The sequence below is a fragment of the Poecilia formosa genome, unplaced genomic scaffold (assembly GCF_000485575.1).
Source record: "Poecilia formosa unplaced genomic scaffold, Poecilia_formosa-5.1.2 Scaffold128, whole genome shotgun sequence".
Classification (NCBI taxonomy): Eukaryota; Metazoa; Chordata; class Actinopteri; order Cyprinodontiformes; family Poeciliidae; genus Poecilia; species Poecilia formosa.
Genome location: NW_006800067.1, coordinates 1,665,462 through 1,691,271, shown reverse-complemented (window position 1 = coordinate 1,691,271; position 25,810 = coordinate 1,665,462). Strand labels below are relative to the sequence as shown.

Sequence of the window (25,810 nt, the reverse complement as noted above, 5' to 3'; positions counted from 1 at the left end):
TATAACGAGTTACGCTGGTTGAATAATAGCCTATATATTATTTTGAATTAAATTTATTGCGCTTTATTTCTTTAAAATATTAATTGAGAAGACGCTGAAGTCATTTTTACTTAAAATATACCTGTTCCAAACGCCGAAAGCGATAGTATCTGCCGAAAACCTTCTTTGAAATACAGCTGTATTAACTTTATCAGCGGTTTGTGAAGTTTGAGTCGAAGCAACCATAGCAACGCTCACACATTGATGACGCACGCGCGGAGGAAACAGAATCACAGCAAACAGGAAGTAGCTCTCAGCCAATCAGGTTTTGCAAAGCGTCCTAAGCTGACGTTACACCGGTTCAGACGTACAGCCGGTTTCGCTGAAGAAAGCTGAAAAAATCCGCCTGCTTTTTAAATAATTGTTCACTAATTTCCCCTTCAAACGCCCAAGCATCATGCCTTTCGATGTTAGGAGGTGAGTAGGGAGCTTTTGCTTGCGTGGGTTTAGTTTTGAAAGGACTGTGTTGATGTTTGCAATCTGAGGATCCTTGAAAATGAATTAACGGTTGAATGCATCACCGCACATACAGAAAAGCCCATTTCAGTTGTCCTCTTTGCGTTTGCGAGTAAAATAATTGTGACCCTATATTTTATTTTCGACTCCAACGAGTGATGCTCAGGTATGCTGCAAGAGGTTTTCTGTTGATTGTTGCCTGCGCATGTGCAAATTTCCTCATCCAGCTGGAAGATATGAAACCGGTTTCAATAGCCGTGTAAACACAAAGTAAACAACAAAGTTGTGTCATGTCTCTGTCATACTTGCTCCATAACACCAATGAGAACCATCACTGACAAATTAACACTGCATCCAGCTAATCTTGTGATACTTGGGCAACAGCTAATAGTCACACTCATTGTAAAGTGGACTCTGTGGAAGCTGTCAATGCCACACCCTATTTAAAACACAATACAGGATATTTGCTTTTTGCCACCCTTTACAAACTCAGTAAAAGATACCTTTCTCAGCGGATATTATTTTTGCAGCTCACACTCATAGTATAAATACCAAAAACTCATTATCAGAATTTATTTACACCTCTCTACCCTATACTTATAGTATAATGGTACATACACCCATTTAGTAGTAGTTATCCAAAAGCACAATTATTGTGTAAAGTGTTCCCTTTTGAGCCACATGTATGTTAAACAAATGCGTAATTGGTTTGTCAGGCCATAGTCAGGTTGTTGTAGTTGGGAGATAAGTATACATCTTGCAGCTTACAAATTTTTCAGGACTATTATTTTTTAAAATAAGAGTAATAGGAGGTGCTCCTTTAGTTTCCAGGCTACGACAAGTGTGTTTTTTGACCATAAATGATTTTAGGGAGTCAAAATCATTGCTACTCTGTCCTCTGGTAACTCATTAAATAAACTCTAAAAGCAATGGATGCCATGAGAGAAAAAATTAAAAATCTTTGAAACTGTAACTTTTAAAACCTTTGTGTACTTTCACACTGGTACAGATTTAGTACAAAATGTGTGAATTAAGTGTATATGTGGACAGTCTCTTGCTCATTTTAGCTCTATGACTATTTGACAAATTGGTAATCGTCTACAGTTTATATAACTGATGACCTGTTCTCATTTTCAGCCACATCACAGTTTCGTTGTGATTAGTTTACTGGACATCGCTTCAGAAAAGGAACGCATTAGGCTGATGTGGGAGGAGTTTATGGGATATTCGGTTCAAACTGAGTGTAATTTTGACCAAGAGCTTGTATTGCAACAACTGGAAATGTCTTTATTGACTAACAGACTAACTGTTTCGAGGTGTTGCTTGCGCCACACATACGCGGTGTAGTCATATGTGTGAGAGAGTATCTATGTTTCATTACTGTATTTTACACCATACAGGCGGGTAACTTTCATTCCCAAAAGTCCATATCGTGGTTTGATTAAGCACACAATGAGACATATAACTGATGCTATTCGAGATTTGACTCTGACTGACCGCTGGTATCCCAAGCTACAAAATAAAATATACAATTCTGCTTATCCGCTATATGTTGTATATGTGGTTGTCAAAGCCATAAAGTTTAAGAACTTAAAAATCAAAGGCGATCTTTGACATTTAATTGAGAGATAACCATAAACAGACTGATATCTGCTTGTACTGGAGTAGGAATAAAGGTACACATAAAAATAGTCAAGGTAATTAGACATAAGGCATGACTAATATTTTTTCAAGTAGTCAAGAATGTCAAAAATAAGAATCCCAGAAGAGATGCAAATTACATTCATCAGTATTTACAAAAACCGAAAATAAGGCTACCAGGAAGCAGCTGTCCTCTAGTTTAATTTTATGCCTGAAATCATTACCGGATGGTTGAGAAGTACAAAGTGTCAAGAGCTCATAATCATCATCAAGGCACTTGAATCTTGATCGCAAGAAATACTTTTATGTTGAAGCTAATTAAGGGAAGTTGGTGCTGAATTAGCATACAGCGTCAGCGGACACATTTAACACGCTTCGACACCAACAGTGCTATTCTCAGGGGACTGATAATGTAATGCTGGCATGGTGTATAATGTGCGCCGATATGCTGCCATCTGAATATCTATTTTGTCACGTTTACCAGGCAAATTTGAGCATTATATGAGAAGAGCTGCAATGTTTAAAGTTCATGTAACACCAAAAGACCATGTCTTTTCTAAGAAATAAAGCACAATTACGTGCATCTCAGACTAAGTCATTACTGGCCTTTAAAGTGAATTAATAAAGAAGTAACTATTAAATTGCAACTGTTTTTTTTTTTTTTTTACATTTTGTCCCTACTTATTAAGGCCAACTGACAGGGATGCAGAATGCATGAGAACACTTTAAGAGAGACAATATTGTACTTTGCATTTCTTTACTTCCAACTCTCGCAAGGTTTCCCCCTGTGTATTATAAGCCTGGCGGGCCACCAGGCTTCACTTCTGCCCCCACCTGGTTAGGCATAGCTTATTTATTTAAATCTTTTTTTTTTTAATTTTTGCATTTTTTAAGACTTTATAGTTGGTGTTCATGTGTTAATTTTGCAATCTTTCAATAACACACAATTATCAAGTGATATATTTAAATTCTCTGTCAACTTTGAAAATTTTTTAACTCAAAAGCCTGACGGGCTGCTGGATGAATGACTGCCCTGGCATCCAACCACAGGGCTCTGCAGGTTTCCTGGGGAAAACCTTGTAGCTAGATTTTATTTGTTCTACTTTGAAACCCATTTAAAAACATCTTGGGTAGCACTAAAGAAACTGTGTTGTCTAACTTGAAATATTCCTACAATTTATGTTTGGATTTGTAGTTAACTACTATCACAGCATGAAATATATGTACATTGTACATTTGTTAAATTTGACTAGGTTTATTTAATTATAAAAAATTTTTTCCCAGGTGTGAATCTGTAAAAAAAACAACAAAAAAACCAGGACAAAATAAAATTGTAATTTTTCTCTGATCAGGAGGCTTTCCATTAAATTTAGTTGCTGCTTCTTCTAAACCTTTGCTTAACAATAAGCGTATTGTGTTTATTTAACACTACTAACTGTAATAATTAACATGGTCTTTTTTGCAGCAGTAGAAATGTTTTGCAATTAAAATAATATATAGTCCATTTTACACATTTCTGTTTCTTTTAAATATAACAATATTTTTAGTTTAGTATTTATTTTTAAAACAATCTCACGGTGACACGTCCTACCAGCTCATGCCTAATTGTGATATTTAAATCCCAAATAATGGAGCGACTCAACCTGTTGATTATCTAAGGGCTTTTCCTTTAAAGTTTAATAGACTGTTAACTTGTGTCATCTGTTGACAGAAGGGATGTTTGGCTTGAGCTCAGCTGATGATGGGGCTATGTGTTTGTCAAAGTGATGATTAGATCACTGTGCCTTTAGAGCTTCCGTGAGAATGCTAGGTGTTTTTTTTTTCTTCTTCTTTAAGTTTAAATAATCCTTTTATATTGTCCGTGACGGCTGCCTCATCCTTTGACGTACACCTTCAGCACACAGAGAGCTGAAGTCACACCGTTCAATGAGGCCATTATACTATGTGACAACCTTAAGTGTCCATTTATGTGTAACTAAAGGAGAGGATGAACTAGTGACTAAGAGTGACTCATACTCAAGATGAGGTTTATTTAGTAAGACCTTTTCCTTGAAAAGCGGCCTCGCGCTTTCTTTTTAGCACTTTTAACCGAGTGATGCTGGTACGCCGTGTCCTTACCTTTGACAAAACATGTCGGTCTCCTCACGGATTCAGCCGTGACATGTCACAAAGGAAACGCTGTTGACTGTAACTCAGGAAAATACAAACGTCAGCCAAAGGTTAGTACGAAGCCAGAGATTTCACCCACATGTAAACCACTGAGGATCTGTCACCGCAGCTTTTGCATCATGGTTTAGATGCATTGGCAGTGTGGAGCCGAAGCTTACTGTAAATGTGCTTGGGTGTACAGGTAGTTTTAATTTAGAATGGAGAAGAAGAATGAGTTACGATAAATGAAGTCTGTGGTTAACTGGTAATGTCAGAAGTCACTTTAATTGCAGTGTGTGATGGGAAAGGTCTGATCTAATAAATTACTGATTATTGATGATGGTGTAATATTTTAGAGGAACCTTGTTCAATGTTTCAGTGTCTTTTGGTAAGGCACCAATTGACCAAAAACGGGCTCAATACATGTAGAACGGAGAGATGCAGGATAGAAAATCTGGAACGATGGCAAAAATGCAAACATAACTTTAAATTTAACATATTTCCCCAGTAGTTGGATTTTTAATTTCTCCTCTGGATGTGGTTGAACAGCTGAGACAGTTCCACACCGATGTGTCGCTGAATTCAAAGCGGATTCATGTCACCTTGTGGATGATGTATTATCAGTGAAGGTTTGCTCACATTAACCATGTGAAAAATAAAACACACACACACGTGTGAACTGAAACAAGCGTGAACGCTGGGAAATTCTCAAGTCATGACGGCTTTGATTCTTTATCTCTTGATGCCAAATAATAATAAAAAAAAGTCACAAAGCAATTTAATTCAAGTCTTCAAACAACAAGAAAACGCATGGACAATGTTATGTGGCCTTTTATTAAAAGAGCTTTAATTTAAAAAAAAAAAAAACTGCATAGTGGAAAATTTAGTGCTTCAGCAAAACTGTAAGTTGTTAAAACTCTGCTACAACTTCATGCCAACACATATGTCTAAACAACCTTAGTTCAGCACCAGAACCGAACAGATGTGCCTGAATTCTTCATGAAACGGTTTACATAATTCACCTCAGCACCAAAGTTAAAAGGCTGATTTAAATACATTTTAAGGTGACGGGTTTCACACTCGTCTCTTGGCCTTAAGTCCAAATTCGTCCTTTATTCAACAGATATATTAGCACGCCATCAAAACTCTCTTTATCTTTTGGAGAACACATGCGGCTTCCTGGCCTTCAACGGTGGATTTTCAAGGTTTCCACGTTGAGTGTCGCATGTGAACTCAGCCCAGTTCCCTCTTTCAGAGATAAACAGGTGCGTTGTCCGACCTCTGTGTTGGCAATATTTGCATTTAGACGTTTTCCACTTCGAAATTTTTGCATAGCAACGGTGAAATGGCATATTTTACAACAATGTTGATGTGACGTTTACATTCTTTTATGTAGTAATGGTAAAGCTCATGTAGACTCCTGAACTACTGAATAATAGAAAATTCTGTGGTTCTGTTTTTTTTAAAATATTTTTATCCTTTCAGACTGCAAGTAGTCTAGTTACTTTCTTTAACATTTGGAAACTTTGTTTTTGTTTAATTTTAGACGCGTGATGCTGTACCTGCTAAAAGCTGTTACCTTTTAAGTGTATCTTGTTTGTAAATATATTCGGCGCGTCCACGGCGCATCGGTCCGAGGCTATTTACAGCTCACATGGAGCGTCGAGACTCTACCCCAGGTGTCCAGTGCCCGGATGAGTGCGATTTTGTTTCCTCGCTCCGGTTTTAATTTAGCTCTGGGAAGATGCTTGCTAAAGATACCCACGTCTGCAAGCAGATGCTGTTACAGCGAAAGGAGACGGCCTTTACGTTTGCAGCGGCGACTCGGCAGCAGTCATTTGTCTGGTTTGTTGCGGCGCTGTCATTGCTCGGGGTCAGGCCCTTAAACTGTCCTCACTTGCAGCCATGTTTTTTTTTTTTTTTTAAAGAAATTTCTCAAAACCTTGAGTATCAGCGCGATAAGGCAACAAATTTTGTAATGAAAATGTACAAAATTTGCTAGCATTGCACTTTGCTCGCCAATTGCAGTTGAAGAGCCACAGTGTAGGAGCTCTGTTTTTATGTGTTGTGTTACTGTTTGCTACGTATAGCATTCTGAGTAATCAACATAACGGCTAATCTAAACAGCTGCCCGACTGAGACAAAATGAGAGAAGTAGAAAAAAGTGAACTGTTTTTTTTTTTTTCTTCTCACCGTTTCATCATAATGTAATTAGGAGTCTGAGCAGGAAATGACAAGGTTTTTGTTGAGGTTAGGAAAATCCAGAATCCTCTACTATCATCTACCCCCCACTATTCGGAGAAAGTCAAATCCCTTTTCTCATTTGACTTTGAAACTAGTAGGATGTCCCAAGTTTTTAGTCTCGATACCGATATGACTCATTCAAGATTGTTGCAACTGAACTTGCAGCAGCAGGCCCTTACGATGTTGCTAAAACTCAACTATTCTAAGAAAGTCCATAATATTCTAACAACTAAAGCAACTGTTGATTTGTCTTTTAACTCTAAAGGTTTGACTCAACACGTACAACCACTGTCTTCAAGAAACCCATGTTTTGCCTGTTGTTGTGATGTTTTCATGTGAAGTAGTTTGCTAAAGTGGTACCTTGGGTTAATTTTTTTTTCCCCCACCTGTGAACAAAGCCAGAGGAAGGTGTGCAACTCTGGACCTAAAACCAGATCAGTAACGATCAACTGAATTTAAATGTATATCCCTCTGGCCGTAACACCGTTACTTTCCACCTTTCAGTTGTCTCAGGAACTCATGAAATGAAACAGAATTTCCTCGGCACATTACGGCTCGACAGTCACAAAGTCGTTTTAGTTTGGACAACGATGAGCCGCTGAGATCCCCGCAACCTCCTGTCTACTCTGTCTGCCTCCTGCATCCTGTTCAGTTGCTTATTGGCACCAAGTGGGCAGAATAAGGTGTCAGAACTATGATTTCATATCTTGTGGCCTGGGGTTGGGGGGGAATCAAAAAAGAAGTGAAAGCACAGGCGAAAATAAGAGCAACAGCCAAGTCCTTGGTGGACAGGAAGCCCTCCCTCTTACACTTCCTCTCCGCCCTGCATTGCATCAGCTGGGATCACTTCTCTGGCCGCTGACAGTGGAAGAAATGTGGACAGATGTGTCTGTTTTAGAGGGAGAAGAGGAAAGAGGGAGCGTGAGAAGGGAGGGTGGGTACGTGGGTGGGGTGTGTGCAGCCGGGGATGGAGTTTGAGACTGAACGTGTTTCACTGCCCAAAAAGGACATGTGCTGGAACTCCTGGATGGGAATAGTTTCTGGCTTGTGTTGCATATTTTTATTTATTTACTTTTTTTTTTTTTTTAATTCTCCAAATGGGAAGCAGTATGTTACAAGAGGATCAGGCGAAAACGATTTCAACCAAAACGTTGTGCTTTGTATTTTCATGAAAAGATGCAACAGCAAACCTAAAGCTGAAGCTATGGAAGATAAAAACCCTATTGCTTAATTTACCAAATACTTTCTTGCATCTTTGTGCTTGGCTCTCTGTGGCATAGATCGTAATATAAGGGCACCCTTACCGAGGAGGCCCATTTCAAAAGGTTGACGTTTTTCCAGTCTTAGCTGGCGGTCGGAGTCCGTTACGTGTGATGGCGATGGTCCAGAGCTAACATTCCACCTCTCCTCTGTAATATTGCACTGCAAAATGGGTACAGAAAGTGCTGCTTTTCTCAGCACGCACTGTTTACTTTGGCAAAGTTCTTTTTTTCTCACTCCCCTTTCCCTGTTTTGTTTCTCTTTTTTTTTTCTCTTAGATTTGATATCTACAGGAAAGTGCCAAAAGATCTCACCCAGCCAACCTACACAGGAGCTTTCAGTGAGTAGGCCTCCATGCAGATATCTAAAGTGCTTGATTTTTATGTAGAATATGTTGATTTATGTATATATATATTTATATATGAAACCATCTGCCCACATTTGTACCTGGTATGAAAGTATTCACATCCCTTGATCTTTTTTTTTGATTGTTTTTGTCACATTACAACATCTATTGTTTTCTATTGGGATTTTGCACGAGAGTCTAACACAAAGTGCATGATTGTAAAGTAAAAGAAAAGATAAAAATCTAAAAGAAAAGGTGTCCTGCATTTGTATTTGGACCCTGAGCTGATACTTTTTAGAATAGCATTGTTCTAAAAAGTTTAGAAGTTTGCAAATTTAAAATATGCCTATCTTATTCTTTGCAAAGTAGCTCAAGCTCAGATAGATCGGATAGAGTGAGTGAGCCATAATTTTTTTTCTTTCAAAATAATCCTTTAATTATCTCTTCACATCAGTGTTGACCACCGTCCCCAAAGTATGATGCTGCCATCACCATGTTTTATTACTGTTATGGTGTTTTCTGACGCACACAATTTTGCATGATGCCAAAAAAGTTAAAATAATCTCTCCTCAAACGCTGCTCTTTCTTCCATATGTTTGTTGTATCCACTATTTGTCTTTCTTCTCGTTACTGTTTTATAAATACCAGCAATGCAGAGTGCTTGACCAATAGCTCTTGGAGATATTATTTTATTACCGAACATGGTTTTAAACTAACCTGTTGCGATTGTCTGTTGTGTTCCTTGGTCTTCATCATGTTGTGTGTTCACTCATGCTCTCTAACACACCTCTCAGTTATTCATCCACCGGCAAATTCACACATTGTAGCAACAAGGCAGTTCAAAGTGCTTTATAAAAGTGCATCATAAAAACACAAAAAATTAACAGTTGACAGATTACATTTATCCAAGTTAATTAAAAAAATAAATTACATTCAAGTTCATTGTTGTTTCAGAGTAAATGTGCAAATAAAAATGCCTTCCAAACTTTTTGGAATTTTAATACATGAAAAAGAAAATGTATATCTTCACAATAAAGTAAAACGTTGTGTTGGCCAATCAGATAAAATCATAATAAAACTCCTTGAAGTTTTTGTCTGTAATGTGTGTGAGGGTTCAAAACGTTATATTGCTTTTGCAAGATATCGTGTGCATTTTGCACAGAGTGGTTTAACGTGATGTCTGTGGAACTGGGATCGCTTGGAGTGAACTCAGTTTTTAAGAGGTCAAAACTTTGACCTTTTTGTTTTGCTTCTCCACTCAGTCAATTCCACAGCGTAAGACTGTATCAGCTGGAAGGACGCTCCTTTCTGTAATGTGTCACCTTCAGGCAACTGATGACGCTTACTGTCACGTGGCGGCTGAATGAGTCATTTGGTGGACTTGGCTGTGATCTTTCTGTTAAACCTAAATTGTTACACATCAGAAAGCAAAACGACTCTTAATGACTATCCTCTACAATTTAGATGTTTGAAATGTATGACCTGAATTTCTTATGTTTTGCAATGAAATGACTGAATTGTGTTGTCATGTTATATCAGCCAATGCATAAGTAAAGCGAGTTTTAAAATTTATGTGTGACAAAAACATGGTAGTTATGTACAAATATTACATTTAAAAAATTTTCAGTATATATTTTTTATATATAGTCAATAAGGGCGTCCAGTTAATATCCTTATCAGGAAAGTCCTTAGTCAAATATGAGTGCTTGCCGTCATATAACAAAACCCCCCTGTGGTGAATCCCGTCTTGCTTACATAAGACATATCATTTTAAGACAAATTCATCACTATTTTGTTTCATTTTCACATTCATATCTAACCCAAGACGAACACTTAGTCACCTGTAATGCAGAGTACTTTGGTGTGATCAAACTTAAAATGTTTTGTGAGCAACATTAGGGGGGAAATTTGTCAATTGAACACTTAACGTGTGTTCTTAATAAAATGTTGAAAAAAGTGGGGAAAACATAGAATTGTAGATGCAGATTTGCTTAAATTGACTTAAAATGGAAAGAAATGAATTAAATTGTTCATTTACACAAATCTATAGACTCAAACTCAAATGTCTTTATACTCACAGCTTTTTTGACAAACTTTTTGCTGCTGTTCTTGAGTGCGTCTGTTGTTTTTAGGGTAAATAGGGTTCTATATGAAGAAACAGATGTTTAAATTTTGCCCTTCCTTTTCAATGACTTTCCTAACACACACCACCTGTGATCATCTTTATATTATTTTGCTAACAAGAGCTTGAGAATTGTTTTCCGTTATCAGACTTGGTGAAGACCTTTCAAAAGTTTTGTTGAATTTTTTTTCCCAGTACATGACCAACAGCAGCAATGTTATATATATATATATATATATATATATATATATATATATATATATATTATATATAAAAACAACTGGTTTACTTAGTTTAATGTATGAGAAACATCAAAGATGGTACAGTTTGACACAGAAAGATTATTCCCATCTAAAAACCACATGCTGCTATGAAGTGGTTGATCTTCTGTGGAGGTACAAGGTAGCTTCAATTAACACCAGTTTACCTAAAGCTCTGAAACACACACACACACACACACACACACACACACACACACACACACACACACACACACACACATTTGTGTGGTTATCTTTGTGGGTGGCTTTCCACTGACTTCCATTCATTTCAAGAGCCTAAACCTTATCCTAATCCTAACCCTAACCCTAACCATTACATATCTAACCCTAATCCTAACCAAAACTCAACTCACACCGTTGTCCTAAATCTAACCTCTGACCCAAAAACAGCATTTCCCCTTTTGGGGACCGAAGCCTGGTCCCCACAATGTAGTATGATGTCAGGACAATGGTCCCAACAAGGTATTACAAACAAACACACACACACACACACACACACACACACACTCAGACAAAAACCCAGAGGAAAGCCTTGCACTGTAACATCATCAAGTTTTCTAAAATATTATTAGTGCTCCATCTGTAAATACAGCCTCTGTTTATTTAAGGTTTTAATGTATTTTTTTTAGTGTCACTTCCTGCCTCCAGATAGAGACTTTATTTGATAGTAGCTCTATAATACCAGCTGCACTGTACAGGAAGTATTCAGGACACCTTTGGACTTTGGATCTTTTTAGTGAAACAATAAAAGCTCAGTGGAAACACGGCACGCTGCCGAGCTTTTGAGGAACAGTTTAATGGCGGCGCCTGCCAGCTGGTGCCTGTCTGATCAGCGCAGAGGTTTACCCACCCTGTGAACTGCGTAAGTGTGGAATAATGCATGTTTCAGGACAACTAAGTATGCTGGGAATGATAATGATTGTGGACTTTCATTGCCTCAAGCACATGAGAAGTAATCAGTGGAAGATTGAGTGCTTCTTCTTGTTGGGTCATGTTTTTCTTTTCCCCTCCTTGTCATCAATAACTCATCATGCCGTCACAGATTACATTGATTATTCACCGCTCTGTAGGGTTACAATAGAGCCGATGACACATTTTTGGCGCCTCTCTCCTTTTTGTGTTTTGCTGGTCAGCTGATGGGAGCAGGAGTCTGAACAATGTATCATCCCCCAATAAAAAAAAATAAAAAAAATATGACAGCGGATAAACTGAGCTACCTTTGTAAACCGAGCACTGATTGTAGCAAATAATGTAAGAGAGAGGAAGGGAGCTGGTTATGCATCAATTTCCACCAGAGAGAGAGGAAGTTCATGGAAGTCCTTCCTGCGGACGGTGGACTCCCTTCCTGTCTCCATCCACTGTCTGAGGGTGTGGGCCATGGACTCATTCAAATGTTAGAGAGCTGTTATTGTTTCATTCAAGACAGGGCAGCACATACTTTGACTTTTAAGCTAAAGCCAAATATTTGAAGCCTCTGTTTGTCTAAAACTGAGGCTCACGTTTCGTTAGGATTATGTTTTAAGGTATAGCTATGTTACAACAATGGATCTGTGTTTGTCTCGGCAGTTTTATTTTTGGAAGTATTGTCAAATTGTTTACCGTGGCTTTTTGTTTTTCGTGCATTGTTTGTTCTGTCTCAGCTTGTCCGTGCTGCAAGGACAAAATAAGCTAGTGTAACCCAGTGGTATGAGAATAAATGAGATTAAGCTTATGTTGGCTACCAGTACTGATGGATACCGAAGTTTTTTTTTTTTGTTTTTTTTTGCTTGTTTTGTTACTTTTAAAAGTTCATGTTTTAAAACTGCTAAAATCTTCTGTTACAGTGTTCTTGCAGTTTAATGAGACTCCAGAGAAAGTCCTGGACTGACTACTATTTTCTCCTGTTGTTTTGGTGATAATGTAATGCTGTATTGCCCCTCGTCCACCTGTTGCTGGAAACCCTTTGACAGCTGGCTTAAAGAACACTGGTACACCCTTACTTTCCTTACAAGAAAAAAAAAAGGCTATTTGGAAATATTTCTAGTTATGAAAAAAACAGTATCAGTGGTTGTAAACCAGAGAAAACGACAGAATGATTAGAGTTTTGTCCGCCCGTATGGATCTTAGAGAAAGTATAGTAACCACTGGCATATTATATGAGGGGCATCAGAGTTGCGTCGGAAAGATGAAGATATCAATACAGGCCAGATTCTGAAAATATGAAGATGAGGAGAAAAGAAAAGAGGTGGCTGTGGTTAGAGAAATGGAGGATGTTAATGACATACAATCGTCCCAGAAAACTGCAGCTTGATACTTGTGTTAGACCAACTTCAAAAGTGCTGAATCGTGTCTCTTCGTGAACAAGCCCACAAGCAAGTTTAATCATGTGAAACGTAATTATATAAATACATACAGTACAACCTATTTGGTCAGTGTTATGGTTCAGTCTGTGTCTCATACAGGAGCATGTGTTTAGAGAAGTGCCTGGTTATTTATCGGGCTTACTGTCACGGCTCGGAAAATGTGTGTGATCTGACCTTTTGAACGAAAGCCAGTCATGGCAGGTTTTTGTAAATCTTTCGACTTGTCAGTGTTTCCACTGCCGCCCGGTTAAGCCCCAGTAGTAACTCTTTACTGTAGCCTGCAACAATCCCAGACAACATGCAGCAACTCTCCTTTGAAGCCAGGGCAAGAATTACTTCAAGTGTTTTGATGAACTTGAATTGGTAACCCATGTGTCATGGTGACACTCCCTTGTGTTTGCTGGCTAAACATTACCTTATGTAAAGCCTCTTCCGTCGGTGACGGGGTTTGGACGCAACGCCCTGCCAACCGCAGGGTCATGTGCTTGTGGAATCCTTGGAAACAGTTGCCACGTAAACGTGCCTCACCTGCCGACTGAGAATCTCGCCAGACAGGACAGACCACAGCTGCGCCGACACAGATCCATTACTTCCATATTCATCTCGGGAAACTCATGACAACCATTTTTTATGAGGCTCATTAGTTTGACACATGAAGTTGCTGCTTTCCCCCCTTTAAACTTTGTTTTTTTTATTGACTCAGTGTGCAAGCTGTTGATTTAGGGTTGAGATCCCTTATTTAGGCCACATTTGGGTTAAGTTTGTTTATGGAAAATGAGCCGCTTTGTAGCTCTCAATAAAGAATAGCGTGAGCTCACCTCTCTGAGAAAGAGGATGCTGTAATGGCTGCCTGGTGTGCTGGTATTCAACGGGTAATGAGTGTAGGATGGTCTTTAAAAACCTGCGTAATAACAGCTCTAAAACAGGCAGTAAATCCGCTGTTTAAGGGGGAAAAAATAAATTTATGACTGCTGTGAATTCATTTATGTCAATAGCTGAGGTCAGCCATTTCTAAAAACAACCTTATTACTCTGGCTCATTGGGGTTTGCATCATTCCTTCACAGGCTGGTGTAACTTGACATTAACGTGAAAAAAAAAAAAAAAAAGCGACATGTGTTGAGAAGTGCTTCCTTGTCTCTCTTTTCCCACAGTATCCATCCTCTGCTGCGTCTTCATACTCTTCCTCTTCCTGTCCGAGCTGACGGGATTCATAGCCACTGAAATGTACGTAACATCCTGTGTCTGAGGCGAGTTAATAATGAATGCCGAGGGCTGGCTGTCGTTGTTCTGTCCTTTGACCGACCGGCGCTGCGGCCAGGGCACAGAGACAATATCCCTCACAGGAAATTGGCTCGCATGCGTCAGCAGTGTGCAATGATGAGCTGACATTGAGAAGGTGTCACGAAAGGAAATTAGACGTAGATTAATTGTGTGCTGCTCCAGCAGGAGATGTGTGTTGAAATCATTGTGAAAATCCTTTGTATTTATTTTATTTTTTTTAATGAAAATCAACCCGTTTTCACTGTTGTGTATCTAACTTTGTCTCTCTTTTTTTGTCTCTCTCCCTCCCCTTGTAGTGTAAATGAATTGTATGTGGATGACCCTGATAAAGACAGTGGTGGGAAGATAGATGTGAGTTTAAACATCAGTTTGCCAAACTTACACTGTGATTGTGAGTATTTACAAATTCACACCTCTCTATTTCTCTGCATTATCCTCTCTGCTGGTACGCTTTTTCTCTCACGTTGATCAAAACGTTTTATCTGGGTCTTTTTCTTTTCATTTTATGGAGCAATGAGTACAACATTGTGTTGCCAGAAAAAACTATCTGTACTCACCAGAGGCATGGATGTCTTAGTTTCTGATGCATTTGAGCTGATGTTTTCTCTAGGATGCAAGCATTGCTCAGTAACTGTCTCTGACGGCGAAGATTGTACACAGACGTACACGCAATCTCCTCTAAAGATGGAGCTACACGGGCCAACCTTCAAAACCAAAGAACAATTTACCAGCCGTGAAACATGCTGGTCGTGGCGTCATGCTGTGGGTCTGTTTCACTGCTAGAGAGGACCAGCTCTAAATTCCTTAACTTTGCTTTAATGAGGCAGAGATCAAAACTTGGACACCGGACAATGATCCCAAACGCATAAAAACAAGCTTTGGAGTGCTTAGGGTAATGTTTCGCTTTTTTAGAGTGAACTGGCCTGGAAGCCTATTGAAATTTGCAACCTATACTTTCGAGTCAGGCTTAAGCCAAAAAAAGCAAACGATATAAATTATAAGCATATAATTTCTACTGAAGCAACTGTTGAATATGCAGCCTGGCCTGATCTAGAGGCTTGTTAGTGGCTCAGGAAAAGCGTGTTTTCCATGCCATATTTCCTGTGATGAAATATCAGGATTGATTTTTTTTTTTTTCTCATGAAAATAAAGTTGTAAGAATGCAGTCGAACCAATACGAGAATGAAGCCTTAATACTGCTAGAATAAAGTCGTAATATTAGGAGAATGAAGTAATAATTTTTGAGAACTCCAACATGAAAAATTAAGTAATTATCCAACCTTTTTTTTTTTTGTCATTGAAACAATTTTATTCTCATAATTTTAAGATGTCCTGGTAAAATTGTGTCTTTAATTCTGCTAATATTATGATTATGTTCTCATAATTAAGCAAAATTATATCATGGCCAAACCATAATGCTCTGCTGTACAACTCAGTGGATGATTGAGATAACATCCACTTTTTAAAAATATTTCCTGGAATTTATATTTTATCTTTTGGAAAATAAAGCGAGAGAGAAAAAAAATCTATTTAAATCGGATCTGGCATAAGAAGTTCAGCCCTGGCACGTAATATCGTGACCTGCGTAGATTTGAAAATCCACAATAAAATCAAACCCGTGAACCAAATTCTGAAACGAAGGCATCTATGTATCCGGTGAGCCTCTAACCGGTGCTGTGTGTACATTTTTAGCTGCCTAATTGAAGCGTTGTGGTGGTCTCATTTGATCCGAAGCCCGTTTCAGTTTAAAATCTGTTGCTGCTCCGCTTTGATCCGCGTTTGACTCGAAGTTGCCTCAGCCTGCTGCTCTCTGACGCCAGAGAAGTGGGCGGGCAGCGGGGCCGAAGCGTGCCAGCAAAAAGGGGAGTCACTTCAGATTCGCTCATCATGACTCCCCTCAGAAACTATGCCCATCACCGAACGCCGACATATCAGCGAGGCTCAGGCAGGGCAGAAAACTCCCAAATCGGTTCAAGATTTCCCCCTCCGCCCCCCAAAAGATGGCAGCTCTAATAAGTGCTTGAATCCTGGTTTCTGTTATCGAGGCTCTGGATTTACGGAGCCACAGCTGTCGGCCATAACTTTAGATGGTCTTGCTCCCCCACATGCCCAAACAAAGCCTGCTGTTTCTAATTAAAGTCCTCCATGATTGCTTGTGCGTTGGGTTTGTGTATTTTAAAATTGAAAACAGTTTTCCTAAAGCCAGAGTCTGGCTTAAACACCGGCGTGACCGTGTTAAGTTGTCCTTTCACCAGGCCGCGAAGAGAGCCGCAGAGCTTTGTTGAGCTTGGCTCGCTGCGAGTTAATACTTTATCAGCTCACTTTCCAGGCCTCCAAACAGGTTGTCATCCGTTGCTAATTTACTTCAACGGAGAGAACCCATTTCGTCATGGAATACTTTTTTAAAATTTTATTTATTTAAAGGAAATATCTTTCTTGGCTAAACATCTTCGGTCGACACTGACCTTTCCGGGCCGCTTCGTCTTCGTTTGTGACTTCATGGAAAAATGGATTGTGTTCCCTATTTAAAGCCTGATCCGCTTTAAATCAGCCTCCTTCCAGTCCTGCAGGTCTTAAAAGGAGAACCTCCACATCTCCCTCGCTTATATTTGTCCGCCGCATTATTTTGAGATCTGAATAAACAGAGTGAAGTTAAAGGGGAGGTGGTGGTGGTGGGGGAGGGGAGGAGAGAGTGCAGGGGTAACTTGTCTTGAATGTCAAAGGTCAGACAGGCGGCGTGTGGAGCCCAGATTAAGCACGTCTCTCCGGCTTCGCTGCTGGCCGTCAGGAAGGCTTGAAAATTTGGCCAGTGCCAGTCTGCCAACACACACGAGCCAGAGTGAGGGGGAGTGTGAGAGGAGGGGGACTGAAAGTCTGGATGGAAAATCACAGAAAGCGGAGTGTGTGCGATGATGTTTGGACTTTCGTATTGACTTTGTGGGTCACTGTCTGCAGTGGTACCTGCGTTGTTTTCCCCCCTTTTCCTCCCTGTTGATGATGATAGCTCCAGATAAAGTCTATTCTAGGATCAGTTTAAGCAGTCTCGCCCCCCCCCAACCCCCTCAAACCTCCTCCAAAAAAATAAATGACATATTCCGTTTCCTCTTTGGGTCCAAAGTATAAAGTTGTTGACAACATAAAAGTGCTTATTTTGACAACTGAGTGTGTAAGCACATGGGTAAAGGGATGATTTGTTGTTTTTGGTTTTCACCATAACCAAAAACAAGTATGGCTGCTTGTCATCACAAAGCAAATAAAGTTGATTATTTTTCGCATGTATTTTTCGTCTCTTCCAAAACAAGAAAACTGAACGCAAAATGAACAAATTGACAAGTTTAAACTGAAGTAACTATATTCCTAAAGACATTTTAATTGCCTCCTGATGTCTGTTGTTTGTGATTTTTATTTATTTATTTTATTTTTGCCAGTGGTGGGCTTGGACATCCAGGATGAAATGGGACGCCATGAGGTCGGCCACATAGACAACTCCATGAAGATTCCTCTGAACCAGGGAGAGGGCTGCCGCTTCGAGGGCGAGTTCACCGTCAACAAAGTAAAGCTTCGTTGCACTGTGGAGAGCAGCCTGGCGCATGATCTGAATACAGTTATGCTCTTAAGATGCAGTTTTGTTGCAGGAATCTTTTCAGAAACCAAACAAGAATCTGGGACAAGTCTTTGACCAATGTTGTTTCCAGTAGGAGCCAGGGCCAAGTTGCAACAGGACAGAAATCTTCCCCGGCACGTATGGAAAGCAGATCCTGCTTGTGGTGTTCATGGATGGGATCTTGAGGGGTTGCGATGAAGATGAGGCGGGATGGTTTGGGAGCTTTGGGAGTCTCATCTTTGATGTTTGCATATTGCGTGTGTGCTGGTATGGTTTATAACCGAGTGTGAATCTGCTTCTGTGAGTCAAAGGGTGTTGCTCTCAACAGTAAGCGGTGGTGGACTGCACCCTTTGGGTTATGTGTTACGGGTTGAAATATATTGTTGTTGTTTTTTTGTTAGTGATGGTATGGTAGAGCCTGGGGTGTCTTTTGTAAAGCAGGCAATGCTCCGGACCGTTCCGTTAAAGTGGGCATGTTTTGCAAAATTGACTTTATGCACATTTTTAAACCTCTATTTGGGGTTCAACCGTTTCAAAAAGCAGTAGTGCTTAAAAAAAATACACCATCCACCTTTTGGCAATAAGTGAAGCTTTTTTGGTGTCTGACGTGAAATGAGCCGTTTCCAAAGCCTCCCAATTGTTGAGTCACAATCGATGGAGACCGCACCGTTACCTAGCAACCTCAGCCAATTCCAGCTTGTAACATAGAAACCGTGGAAAAGCTGCAGCACATTTGGACAGCTGGTTTTACCGCTGTCTGTGCTGTACAATGGCTACTGGAAAATACATGTTTTTTGGGGGTTTTTTTGTTGACTTGCCATTCTGAAACCACTTGCTTCATCCTCGGTGGTTGTGCAAGAGGCTCCACTTCTGCTTTTCAAAGATGTACAGTTATATAACCGCACTCTGTTTTCACGTGCGAGTGTGAACGTTGAGTCGGGAGGTGTGGCCAGCAGCAGCTTCTTTGGATTTAAAGTGAAAAGATTTGGAAGATGGACAGAACTGAATAGAAATTTCACTTTCTAACAATGACTTTGTGGAAAAATGCGATAGCCCACAGACCTATCGTAACCTGTTCAAACACGCATAATGGGTAACCAGAAAAGATCAGGGTCAAAAAGAAAAAGCTGTCATTTACTGGTCAATGATCCTCATCAGTGGTCATGAAATCCCAGATACTAGAAACTGAGCGAATGGGTCGAGAACCCTTTAATTTCCCCCAAAATAAGCCAGGAGGAGTCGCTGAGCTCTAGGATGTCTGGGTTTCCTTCCTGGGCCTTTTCGTTCGGCTGAGACCCAGTCTCAGATAAGCAGACGACGGTGGGTGGATAAATTAACATCTTAAGTTCACATAAGCAGCACCGTTTAGCACTCCACTGTGGAAAGCGCGCAACTAGCTGCCAGTGGAATGCAAAACATCCCAAACGGAAGAAAAACCTCCGGGTATATTTTTTTCTCTCCAGGAAAAAATATACAAGAAAAACCCACTAGGGCCAAGGATCGAGTCCATTTTCGGAAACATAATCTATGATGGAGAAAATAAGGAGAAAAAAAATGAAAGGATAGTTTATTTGTTTGTATATCTTTGTTGAAGTTGAGTGAAACATTGAATTCCTACCCTTCCTCCTTCCTCCTTCTTCCTTCCTCGGTCTAAATTGAGAAATAATCCCTGGGATTTAGTTACATCCATGTGTAGAGTAGTCTGAGACCTGTGCGGCCCAGTTTGCTCCACCTCACCTCATCGCCTTGCGTCAGTCTTTCCACTACCTTTAAAATTATTAACCCAACAGTTGCATGATTAATGCTCTACAGCTCAAAATAGTTTGAACTATTTGGTGGCGGTGGGGGCAGCGAAGTGACAAAGAGCTTTGAGTTTCCTATAGAGTCTGCATGCATTCAGACATGATCATCAGTTAAAGAAACGGTGGATGTGTAGGAACACACGTCAGTTTACCAGGCCTGTGTATGTGTGTGTGTGTGTGTGTGTGTGTGTGTGTGTGTGTGCAGGTACCAGGGAACTTCCATGTGTCAACACACGGTGCGACAGCACAGCCTCAAAGCCCTGACATGACTCACACCATCCACAAGCTGGCCTTTGGAGAAAAGCTACAAGTTAGGAGACACACACACACACACACACACACGCACACACACACACACACACACATTCACACATTCACACGAAGAAGTTCAACAAGTTGAAGGGGATTAACAGAATCAGGACTAAAAACTGTCTCTCTCTCTTCTCCTTAGGTGCAAAAAGTCCAAGGAGCCTTTAATGCTTTAGGAGGGGCAAACCGCCTGTCGTCTAACCGTATGTACTCCAGCAGCCCGTGCGCTCATTACAGCCGCCGTGTGAAATTAATCATGTTGCATCCAGTGAGGCAATGAAATAAGTACCTAACAGGGGAAAACTCGAATCACGCAGCGAACAGAAAATGTAGAACATAAAAACCTCTCATGTTCCTTCCAAGTACATCAGCATTTAAACTCTCTGGGGGAAAAAAAAAGAAAAAAGGATGTTTTATATTTTTTCCTGCTGACGAAGCGTTTTTCTGTTGCAGCGCTGGCGTCGCACGACTACATACTGAAGATTGTGCCGACTGTGTACGAAGACTTGTCGGGCAGACGGAGGTTTTCCTACCAGTACACCGTAGCAAACAAGGTTTTGTATCCATGCTTTTGTTTTCCGATAAATTCAATTTGAATCGTTTGTCTTGTAGACCTTCAGAGAACAGCTTCAGTCGTACTCGATTAAATCAGACACGGGGTCGACCGTTTTTAGGTATTCAGATTTGATTTCGGTGTACCAAAGTGGTAAGAACAGAATAAAGATCATCTTCAGACAAACTGATTATATATCTGTCCACTTTACACTTAATGTGCTGCATAAAAGTCATGTTAAAATACGCTACAGTCTGCTAAAGCAAAGGATCCCCACAGCATGATTCACTCATCCGGCCCCTCGCCTCATTCGAGGATGTGTTGCCGCGTTAACCTCACCTGGAAGAAAAGGTTAATTTGTAGTGAATGGAAACTCTCCCTAAGATGTCAACAAACCCATAAACACACTTCCTAGAACTGTGTTGACTGAAAACTGGCTTCAGAGTATAGAGTAACAACAGTGTCGGTCAACTGTGAAACAGGGAAATGAGGGCCTTAGGAAAATATTCCCTTACCTCATCTTAAAGCATAAATAAACAGCCAACAGAGGCAGAAAATGTCAACGCAGACAGACATTTGTTTTGGCCAAACGCGCTGATATGATCAGATTTATTGAGTGGGTGCGTTAACAGATTAACTTTTATCTAAGCTCGTTAACACTCCGTCATGGGTCCCTCTGAACACATAGCGGCCTCCTCTGGTTTACCTCCTCTGAGTTGGATTTGTCCAGGTTCTGATGTAATGACTCAGTCCTGAGTCATTAAAAGTTCTACACTGATGCACCATTTTTATTATTATTATTATTATTAATAATAAAAATGATTTCTGATCTAATTCCATGACTTATTTACTTTTTTTCCACAGGAGTATGTTGCTTACAGCCACACAGGCAGAATAATCCCTGCGATCTGGTTCAGATATGACCTCAGTCCAATCACGGTCAAGTACACAGAGAGGAGGCAGCCTTTTTATCGCTTCATCACGACGGTCAGTGAATTTGCCTTCGTCTGCTGGGCAGAACATTTATTTTATTTATTTATTTTTTTTCAGTTTTCTACCCGTGTTTTAAACGGTGGAAGACCTGATGTGTATTTACTTCTATTTCAGATTTGAAACAATGATCAATACTTTCTTTCTCTGGTGTCGTTCAGTGTGACTGTTTGCATCTACAACCACCAAATAGTTTCTCCAGCTGTGTCTTAAAATGTCGCTATGTAGTAAGTTAATCTGAAAAAGTAAATAAGCGATGCGAAGATTTAGTGAGCTGGGAATATATGTCTCAAAACTTGCAAGAAGCTACAGGTTGGGGAGGGGCAGCGCTGCATTATTCTAAGCTCAGGTCACTTTCATTGAACGTTTTTGTTCAGTAGGAGCAGAATGATGGATAATTTTATTGGTTTTTAAACTATGTAACTTGGTATTCAGTGGCACCAACAACGCAGCAAAGCAGTGAAGCTTCCAGAGGAAATGAATGTTCAGACTTTTTTAATTTGTCTGGATATTTTATCAGGTGATTTCTTTTGTTTATGCTAATGCTAAACATTTTTCAGAATGCATCTGTTTTTGAAGAATCTTACCATTGACTCCAATCGGTTAATTTTTGGAAGACATAAACTAATGTTTTGTCCTGGTTTGGTGGGCAGCTTATGGTCTGCTGTGTTCATGACAACATTTCCACCACCAGTTTGACTCGTAAAGTTAGGTATTTGGGTTTGACCACACCTGCCCAGTGAACCATACTATTTCTGGGACAATTGGATGCCCTGGTATGTCTTGTGCCTTTTCGAAGCAGTGACATTTTTCCTTTTTTTAAAATTTTTCTTCTTACTTTTACAATGGAAAAAGGCATAATAGTGTAACGACCTGCAACTGGCCGTGCCGTAACACTCAGTGGAAATGAGGCATAAAATTGTTTGACTGTTTAAAAATCCTCGTCCTGCAGGAACACGAGGCTCACTGTTTGTAAGACCATAAACAAAAAGTTTTTTTTTTCTGCAGCTATCTCACTAAAGATCAGTAAAACGTGACGAGTGTAACTCTGGGTGTTTTGCCTAAAGTTTCTCACTGGGGGGCGGGGGATTCGCAAAACTAGAAATATCTAGAAAATCATAGACTCTTCTTAATCCAACAACTACGACCAGTTGTTGGATTAACTGGTTCTAGTTGAACCAGTTAGGGTTATTTGTAAAAACCCTGTTGTTACGTAAAGTGAAGCTAAAAAAAGAAAGTACACCCTCTACTCGTTCCTGTGTTTAAACTACGAAGTCAAATGGAAATACACAAGTTTTTCTTACCAGGCCTCTATCATTTGAGCTATTTGTTTTGGAATTATGACCTTTGACCTATGTCCTTTGGTGTCTTATTATATTCCCTCCTGGATCAAGTTTCTAAAGGCCTATTTTAGCCTGAAAGTGAATACTTTAGAGGAGAGAGAATTGTCTCTAGCTGCTCTGTCCGTTTAATGCAACAAACTTGACTGAACTGACTGCGTCTGTTCCTCCTCTGCTTTTGTCTTTCCCACATTTAACTCATTAGAAACATTTCCTGCCGGTTGATTTCTTACTCATCGGTTTCACTGATGCGATGACCTGCATCTTTATTTGCCTTTTGTGTCGTTTTGGTTTCTCACTGAGCAGGTTTAAGATGTGAGTGTGCTCAGTGTTATCGTGACTCATGGCTAAGGATTGTGAGCCTTGGAGCTTTTTGCCAGATCCCCGCTCATTCTTTGGTGTGAGCGTAATGCATCCTGACCGAATGTGATCAGGACCGGCTGACTCTGGGCCAAATTATGCAGGAAAAAAAAGAAAAAAGAAAAAAGAAAAGCCTTTGAAACTTGTATCGATCCTGACAAAGCGATGTTTTCCACAGATTTGTGCCATTGTCGGAGGGACGTTCACTGTTGCCGGGATTATCGACTCGTGTATATTCACTGCCTCCGAGGCGTGGAAGAAGATCCAGATCGGAAAGATGTCATGAGGACTGCCTCTTGACCCCAGTTCGTATTCTATTTATGAGGGCAAAGTTGCTAGCCTGTTAGCTAAATCCGCTTCTGGTTGAAAACAACCCAGAGACTGACCGATGAGGAGTCTCCAACCGGATGATGTAACTACCAGGCTACCTGACCGTCTCCGTTACTGAAGATCCTCTCTCATGCTACTTCTGCTGCTGACGTGTGCATTCTGACTATCACATGTCTTCTGACACCGTCACCGGTGTCAGGAGAGAAGAGGGAATCTCTTGTTACCATTGGGATTGATGTTGGGGAAAGATGTGCCAGAAACTCACCTTTTGTTTTGTTTTTTTTTTTTTTTTAAATGGTGTTAAAATGGCTCATATTTGCTCTGAGATTAGTTTTAAAACTTGGTGCCATCGCCCTCCTCTCCATACATTGAATCACTGAATACTTTCCATTTTAACCAATCACTACAAAAATCAATGAGTAATTGAAGGAAGTGTTATTTTGCTTTGTCAAAAATGTGGTTTTTGCGTCTCAGATATTTTCAGTCTGTGCCTTTATGGTTAACCATCAGCTGTTAAATGTTTCAGTGTTATTGTTTCTGTATCTCTGTAGACTTGTCCTTCACATTTCTTCTTACACTACTTTTTTTTTTTTTGGTTCGGGGGGTCGTTTTATACCAATTATTTCATCAGTAGTCATGCTTAAACATCAGTAGTTTGTAGTTTTTCTGGATGATTTAAATGATTGTAAATCATACATTAAGAGAGTTATTGTTAAAAATGTCTGTTTTTTTTATTTCCTTCTGTTGTATAGTTGTTACTCATCTCTGATCTAGCGCCACGATAAGACCAGCAGAGCTTGCTCTTCTACTTTCACAGCCATTTTTTTTTCCCTTTTCATCTCAAATGACTGTCATGGTGTCTGTTTGCCCAAGTAAAGGGACCACAGGGTTTGACTCTGGATTCTGTTTCTCTTTCGTTTATCTTCTTCTTAGCAACGAACCATAACTGAAAAGCCTGAATGAACAGGCGCAACTCAATACATTAGATTATCAATAAAAAGTTATTCAGTTCAATAAGAAAATCTTGTCGATTCAGTAAGCGAATCGACACAAGAAGTGAACACTGAATTTCAGATTTTATTTTCTTATCTGAAATTCAATGTTGATAAAAATAATTGGACTGTTTAAAGCTGAACAGTTTAAAATGGCTCCAGCTCAGTCACTGTTCATGAGAGTTAAGATACAGAAGAAGAATACAAAAGAAAGTCTTGGCTGAAGAAGCTAGCCGTTCAGAAGTAGCCAGAAAAAAAAATCTGGCTAAAGCAGCAGTATAACTCTTACAAGTGTTTTCTTTTTTTACATATTTATTCAAACTCATGATCTGTGAAAAGACGTAACTCATCCACCTCCTCCCATTGCTACAATTGCTGTCTGTAAAAATACACCGCTCCTGATCTACAGCTAACTCTGCGCCGCCAGTCATGCTCTTGTTTGCGTTGCTAAAAGCGCTAATGGTGGAGGAACAACTTACTGCTACCGAAAAACTGCTTATCCGCGGTCATCAGAGGCCACGCCAACTACGGCTAGCACTCATAGCAAACTCCATGGTGGTGAGCCAGCTGCAGTGTAGCAGAGAGCAAGGGGGGGAGGGTGCGAGCAACGCATGCATGAGGATGATTGACGGCCCTAAAACCCTCCTCCTGGTTCCGATTAGTTGTTTCTGACACAGGTTTGTATCTCTGTAGATGACAGACTGCAGGAGAAAGGAGCTTGAATTTTCTTTCCTGAACCAGAATTCAGTAGCACGTTACCGGGGAAAAGGAGAAACATCTAAAGTTTAGCGGAGACACCAGAACCAGGAACGTGAACAGGCTGGAGGCCTCTATTAGAGCAACCTTTCTGCCACGTTGACGCAGAAGGCCAACCTGTTTTACTGCTCTTATGTAACGTTCTGAATTAAAAAAAAAACGTCTTTTTGCTCTAATCGAAACTATCATGTTATGATTCAGTACAAAATCATCCTTTTTATTTGAATCACTGAGATGAATTAAGTTTTGAATGGTACTTTTAACTTACTGAGATATACATCCTGTACACACTGAGAAGATTGCTGTAGAGTATAAAGAAAAAAAGAAAACACTGGCTTGATTTTACAGAGAGTTTAACAATTACTCATAGACGCTGTAGATGGAACCTTTTAGTATATTTTCTTCCATAAGCGTGTAAAAATGACCCGAGGTGGACTTTGTGGACGGCGCTCATTGGCCCCCTCGAGCCAACACCCTGCAGCCCGTCGCTGGGTGACGCGACGCTGTGAGGTGGCTTTAAGCTCTCGCCGCCATCATCACGCTTACGTCCACCTCTGATAAGAGGTGCTCGGCGTGACTCACTCCTTCAGTCGCCCTACATCCCTCTGTTTAC

The 25,810-nt window shown here is 40.1% G+C and overlaps 1 protein-coding gene across 3 annotated transcripts; it reads left to right on the top strand.

The window, feature by feature from the left end:
• The first annotated feature begins 289 nt into the window (after positions 1–289).
• ergic1 (endoplasmic reticulum-golgi intermediate compartment 1) lies at positions 290–24,350 on the top strand. Of its 3 annotated transcripts, XM_016676151.1 has the most exons (11): positions 290–456; positions 8,067–8,128; positions 14,032–14,104; positions 14,458–14,552; positions 17,590–17,714; positions 19,773–19,877; positions 20,019–20,079; positions 20,330–20,430; positions 21,294–21,416; positions 23,298–23,424; positions 23,498–24,350. In XM_016676151.1, exons 1-10 carry the CDS (start codon positions 437–439, stop codon positions 23,403–23,405), a joined length of 873 nt encoding a protein of 290 aa, XP_016531637.1. In that variant the 5' UTR covers positions 290–436; the 3' UTR covers positions 23,406–23,424; positions 23,498–24,350. The 3 variants fall into 3 exon arrangements, with proteins under 3 accessions (XP_016531637.1, XP_007561652.1, XP_016531638.1); XM_007561590.2 differs by having other exon boundaries at positions 23,298–24,350; XM_016676152.1 differs by lacking the exon at positions 8,067–8,128 and having other exon boundaries at positions 23,298–24,350.
• Positions 24,351–25,810: the final 1,460 nt, after the last annotated feature.